This window comes from Arachis ipaensis, chromosome B08, assembly GCF_000816755.2.
Source record: "Arachis ipaensis cultivar K30076 chromosome B08, Araip1.1, whole genome shotgun sequence".
In the NCBI taxonomy this organism is placed as follows: Eukaryota; Viridiplantae; Streptophyta; class Magnoliopsida; order Fabales; family Fabaceae; genus Arachis; species Arachis ipaensis.
In genome coordinates this window covers 121250444-121257137 of record NC_029792.2, presented here as the reverse complement: position 1 = coordinate 121257137, position 6694 = coordinate 121250444, and the positions used below count along the sequence as shown (strand labels likewise).

The 6694-nt window shown below is 34.5% G+C and overlaps 1 protein-coding gene across 13 annotated transcripts; it reads right to left on the bottom strand.

Moving 5' to 3' along the window:
• LOC107613792 lies at positions 269-6342 on the bottom strand. Of its 13 annotated transcripts, XR_002353002.1 has the most exons (8): positions 4971-5489; positions 4732-4886; positions 3036-3090; positions 2181-2477; positions 1429-2092; positions 1150-1335; positions 553-852; positions 269-409 (listed from the first exon to the last, which is right to left on the bottom strand). XR_002353002.1 is itself a non-coding variant. In XM_021109918.1 (4 exons), exons 1-3 carry the CDS (start codon positions 6303-6305, stop codon positions 666-668), a joined length of 657 nt encoding a protein of 218 aa, XP_020965577.1. In that variant the 5' UTR covers positions 6306-6342; the 3' UTR covers positions 269-409; positions 553-665. The 13 variants fall into 13 exon arrangements, 3 of the variants coding, with proteins under 3 accessions (XP_020965577.1, XP_020965576.1, XP_020965575.1); XR_002353004.1 differs by lacking the exon at positions 3036-3090 and having other exon boundaries at positions 4732-4904; XR_002353001.1 differs by lacking the exon at positions 3036-3090 and having other exon boundaries at positions 4971-5488.

Below are 6694 nucleotides of genomic sequence, written 5' to 3'. Positions count from 1 at the left end.
CCTCTAACAATTACACACAAGCAATAATACAAATACAAAATCTCTCTCTCTTTATTTTTAATACTTTTCCTTATTTTTGTATATATATACACATTACAACATATAATATTATTATATATATATAAATTATTATTGGGCTAATTATTTTAATACTAGAGTCTTCTATTTATACATCTCTATTATATATCTTTTATTTCACAACACGTTATCAGCACGAGACTCTGATCAAATTTTTAAGAAGACTCAGGTAACAAATTTTCATTATGTCGAAGCTGACACCATCACGACAATCACCAACAGCGATTCTAGTGAAATGTACAGTCAATGATGTTACCAAGAAACGTGTCCTTCCCTGCACAAACTTTCTCACTCTTTGGGGATTGTCATTTGGGAAATCACAAACATAAAACTGCATTCAAGAAAATATCTTAATGAGTAGATTATATAAGAACATAAATACAACTGAATGAAAAGAAAATCTTGAGAAAGGATGGGGTGGCAGTGTGCAAGTGACAGAATAAATGGACAAAAGGGGCAAGATTCATGAATTACAGTATTGCCAGCTGATGCCAGGAAGTAACGATCAAGATAAGGACAGATTGCAAGTACCATTCCCTGCCATGTATTGCCATAAGCAAACCGGAACTGCCATACTTCATTTTCATCTAGTTTGATCCCATCGGAACTATTATCATCGGGGCTGCTGCCTTATAACTGTTTAGGAGCATATGTAACAATTGAAATGGTGAAGTTCGTAGAGATGATGATCTTGCTTTTGAACATAATGTCATTGAACCACTATCTGAATTTTGCACATGATCAAGGCAAAGAACAAGAAGGCGACCCCTAGCACTGCCATACAATAAAAATACAGTAACCAATCTGACATGTATAAATTTCCAAACATTACAATTATTTGACAATGGTATGAACATACTATCTTGATTCCACTAAGGTCGGATTCTATACACTGAAAATGCTGTCTAGCATATACATAGTAGAACAAATATATTGCTAGAGAAAATTCAGATCATTTGAATATCTTCATTGCAGAAAAAGTTAGTTAAAAGGTAATGACTATGCAATAATATTCAAATAGGTGACAGAATTGAGTTGTGATGGCTGTATTCCAAAATAATCATAGCTAACCATAGACAAGGATGCAAAAGAGAAGACCCCATTAGACAAAGAATCAGCTCAAAATTATGATTGTTGGTGCATGAGTAAATCGGTTGACTTGTGATGTTTAACATCACAGAGTCCAAACAGCTTCCTACATGCTTTTTCAGATCCAAAACCAGCAACATTCTCAATTGATCTCTTATACATCTTCATCTACCAACAGATTACAGTATAAAAATTAGTAAATGAACATTTATTTGAAACAAAATCAAACAAATCATAGAAAACACGATGATGATACAATACTGTTCTGAGGGGTCGTTTGGGACAAAAAACGTCGATGGAAGTCGACTCAGTTTCAAAGCTAGATCTTCTTTCGATGTGCCATTCGTTCGTTCCCATCCTCTAGCAGTACTTGAACTATTCTGCAATCCAAATTGGGAGTGATCTATTTATCATGTATCAAATCATAAGAAGAACTTAGAAAATGTACTAACATAGCTTTAATTAATGTTAATGATGAATTCCTACAAACTAATAAGCATAAAATTGATTCTCAAAACACATAATTAACTAACAATCAGAAGAAAAAAAAGCATCAATCCAAAAGGTAACAAACCAACAAATCAAGCCATCCAAATTCAAACACAATGCCCTTTGGATTTTGGAATAGTTCCAACACAAATCTCAGTTGATCACATACCAGTGTAAATGAAAACACCCCTTTAAGTACCAAATTTATCAAGATTGAGCTAGATAAAAATAAAATAAAAGCTACAAACTTTTATCAATCATGGAGAAGAATTCAGCTGGAACTCCAAGAACGCTGAAAAACAAAGTAAAAGCTACACACAAAAAAAGATAAATTTGAGACCAACCCACACTAATTCAATATCAACTAATCACTTTTTTTCTCATCGATAACTTTCTTTTCAACCCCATTCTCAATTGATCTCTTATACATCTTCATCTACCAACAGATTACAGTATAAAAATTAGTAAATTAGCATTTATTTGAAACAAAATCAAGCAAATCATAGAAAACACGATGATGATACCAATACTGTTCTGAGGGGTCGTTCGGGACAGAAAACGTCGATGGAAGACGGACACCTAGATGCACAATGTACCCATATAGAGAAAACTGGGATAATCCAAGAAAGGATCCAGAAACACGAACTGGATGGGGATAAAGAAAACTGGGTTGAAGATCCAGGATTTCAGAGTGACACCAACACCGTGCAGAGAGAAACCGAGAAAAAGGACAGAAAGACAGGTCACACGGTGGAGATGGAAGAATCGGGATCACAACACCCACAGAGAAGATCGAGGCAGGAAGGCGAGAGTGGCAACAGCTAGCAAAAGGAGAAACCATAATCAAATTAACAGGAAATTCCAACGAATGAAGTGAAAACCCCAAAAATTTATAAAATGCACAAACCACATGCAACAAACAATTTAACAGCTAGCAAAAAGGAGAAACCATAATCAAATTAACATCAAAAAGAAAATGAAGAAGATGAAATGAAGATGATGAACCCAAATCACATATTAACAGCAACTTACAAAGAATGAAGTGAAGTGTAACACCCTAACTTTTAGGGCGTCATGATTGTACAAAAGTAAGGAATTACTAACCTGTTTTCCCTATTTAATATTTAATATTGAGCCTTTACTTCGATATCGTGTTTTAGTTTTATAAAAAATGCCGGAAAAGTTTGCTTCTATCAATCAAAAACATATATCAAAGATCACCAAATAATAATAATCACAAAATTATTAATAAAAATAAATATTATACAAAATAATTCAAATGAAACTCAGATACAATTACTATCCCTTTGTATAAACTAAAATCTTAAATAACAAAGGCGAGGAAATTTTATGAAAGCAACTCAACACATAAACTTAACTAAAAAAAATTAATAATCGCCCACAGCTTCAAATGGAGTCTTCGGACTTGTGGCACTGAAAGGGTAGAAGATTTTAGGGTGAGAACAAACCACACGTTCTCAGTAGGGAATGAAAATGCCGTAAAAGTAATGAAATAAAATACAAATAATTAACTTTACTCAATAAAGACTATTTTAACAAATCCCTGAAAATACTTTTAGATAATTAATTACTTTTCTTTAAATTTCTAAACTCAAAACAGATTTTAATCACAAAATTAGTCATATTAACCATCTCTCAGCCACAATCATTTCTCAACCACAACATTACACCTCAATGCATCTCTGAACCAACAGCACAAGTAAGAGATCCAAACCAATACACAAACAAGTCAAACAGCACTATCACAGAGAAGTAATACAACCAAACACAGCCAAATGCAAATGTGCGAACAAAGATGATGCATGTCTAGTCCTATCGCAGGTAATGAGCTCATTATTCAGTTTCGACCCGCACCCGACGCAATCCGACTCGCAAGTCAGATAAGACATTCCGGCGGCATAACCTCTACAAGTTTCTACTTCTTGCAGGCGCTGATTCTCCAGCTGAAGTATGCCGAACATGACCTCTGCAAGTACTTGCAGGCGCTGATTCTCCAGCTGAAGCATGTGCCACTTTCTCCTGGAAGCCATTCCATACACACGGGAATCCCCGCACAACCATTCATAGATAAAGCTCACGGCTTAACATTTTCACATCAGCACCCTAACTAGTTACTTTCCGTCACCCTCTCGTGACCTTTTATTCATTTTATAATCATACGTGTGTCGTGTTCTCTTTCCTCTTTTCTTCTTTCTCTTAACCAACCCAACTCAAATCATAACTTGAAACAAAATCTATTCTCAAAAACTAAATGTAAAACTTTATACTTTCTTAATAAATCAAACTGAAAACAAGACTTTCTGTAAAAAAATCGAAATCAAATAATTTTCAGTAATTAAAACGTTTTCTTTGAAGCTAAGTCACTTTTTATTTTAATAAAATTCAGACCTTTCAAATCTTGTATTATTGGGTCAAACCAATCATTATTAATAAACCAAATCAATAATTCCTCAAAATAAGCTTATAAATCAAATTTTTAAAATGAAATCACTTTTCATGCATTTTTACAAAAAATTGGACAGCATCTCCTCTTAAAATTGAACTTCACCACCCAACCACCCATGTGGGCTCCCTCAGATTCATAACTTCCCAAACCAAACTCAAATCCAACTCCATTCAGCGGTTATCAATGCGACAATTTCTTCAATAATTAACTCATCATATTTCAATTTAACAAGTAACACTAATTTAATCACATTTCCCAGCCACAACTCAACCAATTCATCACAATCACACAAAATCAGGATTTCAACAACTCCATCAAAATCAGAAAACTAATATCAATCACAACCTCAAACCAAAACTAATCTTATCAATTAATCACTCATAACAACAAAACCAGTCACATTCTCAGCCATGACCTAAACTCAATAAACTAATTATAACACCAAAACTTCATCTCAATACCAAACAAATCACAATTTTTACAATCTCAAACCAAGCTTATTCCTATCAATTAGTCACCTAAAACATTTTTAAATTATTCGCAATTACTCGTTAAACTTCATTGGCATTCATAGATTAAAACAATTAATTTTAAAATAAATCCCCTACCTCGATTAACTGAACTTAGGGATTAAATGCGACAATTTCACTTAATCTGAGCTCACAGCAGCAACGGCATCTCCCATACCATCCGGAACGGCAGCAATGGCATCAACCCCGACTATGCTCGCAGCAGCGACAATTTCCAACAGAACTCAGCGATACTAAAACAGATATGCTTACTAATGAAATTAAAATAAGAATGCAGACATGAATAAAATGTAGCAGAATTAAGGGTAGAACATTACAGATTTATGAATTATGGAATTGGAATCAGACTGAAAGTGGCGCTGTTGGTGGCAGCTCACCCCAAAACAGAAACTGCAGCGGCAAGCCATAATGGTACAGGGGTGAAATTGGAGGATTTTGATGGTGTTGGCGGTCGGCTCCAGGGGTGGTTTCCAGCAACGGCGGTGGTCCGGGCAGAATCAACGACGGAGGATCTAACCGGAAATGGAACCCTTGGCGGCGGCAGGACCTGATGGAACCAAACCCTATCAGTGGCGGTTCGGTGATGTGATGGTATGGCGGCAAGCTTCCCTTCCGTTGGCGTCGCCCCTCCTCTCTTCTCTCTTCCCGGGCTCTGCTGCTCTCTCGGGTCTCTCTCTTTGTATATGTATCTGTGCATCAGTGCATGTACTTGTTTATTTGTTGTTTGTGCTGTGTGTTGGGACTTGGGTGTATATGGGATGAGGGATTGGCGGTGAGGAAGGCTAAGCGTGGCGTATTGCAGAATGAACAGGTGGTAGAGGGAGGGGTTACGTGTGTGTACTTTAGAAATTAGGATTAAGATTAGTGAATTAGAAATTAGGATTGAGAATTTAGGGTTTGAAGAGAGTTTTAATTTAAAATTAAACTCTCTTTTATTTCCAATTACTAAAACTTTGAATTTTAATTTAGCAAGAACCATTAATTTCAGTAAATCAAAAGTATCTAATTATAATTGAAATTTATATAAAATCGAATTAATTTAAATTTTAAAGTCTCGTAATATTTCTAAAGATAAAATCATACATATAAACATAACTAATTTATTATTTATTTTCTAAAATCTAGGATCTTACATGAAGAACATGAATCCAAAAATTCACCAAAACAGATACACAATTTGCAAAATAGTAGATCCATAAATCCTAGACATTAAAATCTACAATAACCATGTAAGATAGGATACACAATGAAGGAAAAGAAACAGGATGAAGAGGAAAACATGTTTGGAACTAAAAGGCCCAGAAAAATGTAGTTGATTGATTTATTGGAGAGCTTCAATTTGAGATTCTATGGCAAAATTTCTAACCTTCGATGAACGGTGGAGAAGCAGAATCCCAAAAAACAGTCTGTAAACAACGTAGGACAGAGGAAAGAAAATTAAGAGGAGACCAGGGATCTAGGGTTAGAATTGATCATTACATGTTCAACCAAATCCGTGAAGAAAGGGAGCTTGCGTCAATGAATAGCGAGAAGAGACAGCTGAGCGGCGAAAACAGAGGGAAGCACATGCGCGTTGAGGTGAGGTTGCCACGCTGGAGGAGAGCGTCCACCTGGGATTGGAGCCAGCCTGGAACGCGGGGAGCTCTCCACATCGGAGATGAAACCACGGCTATCTATTGTTTGATAGATGTAATTGCATAGTGTTAATTTTTTTTAATGGTATAGACCAACAACTCTAATTTTATTTCATGGTCAAATTAAAAAGAAAGTCGTGATTTTAAAGGTAGTAAAAAAAAACAACGAAATTGATCAAAAAATAGTTAACTTATATTATTCTATTAATTTATTCAATATATTAAATTATTTTTATTTATATTAAGATTAATTTTAAATATTTTAAAATAAAAAGTATAATTAATTATAATTTGCATCTTAAGCTATGTTGAGTATATGATATTCTATTGTGTTTATTAAAGTAAAAATGAGATAATAAATATAATTTTATCTCTTAATTCAGTATATTTGTTTATATTTTATTCTT

Excerpts from the sequence above, each read along its gene's own strand:
- LOC107613792 (XM_021109917.1), bottom strand. The coding sequence starts at position 3,707 with ATGGCTTCCAGGAGAAAGTGGCACATGCTTCAGCTGGAGAATCAGCGC. Across the intron at positions 2,478-3,531 it reads TGCGAGTCGGATTGCGTCGG|CTGTTGCCACTCTCGCCTTC; the intron begins GTGCGGGTCGAA and ends TCCTTTTGCTAG. Across the intron at positions 853-2,180 it reads GACCCCTCAGAACAGTATTG|TGCTAGGGGTCGCCTTCTTG; the intron begins GTATCATCATCG and ends ATTGTATGGCAG.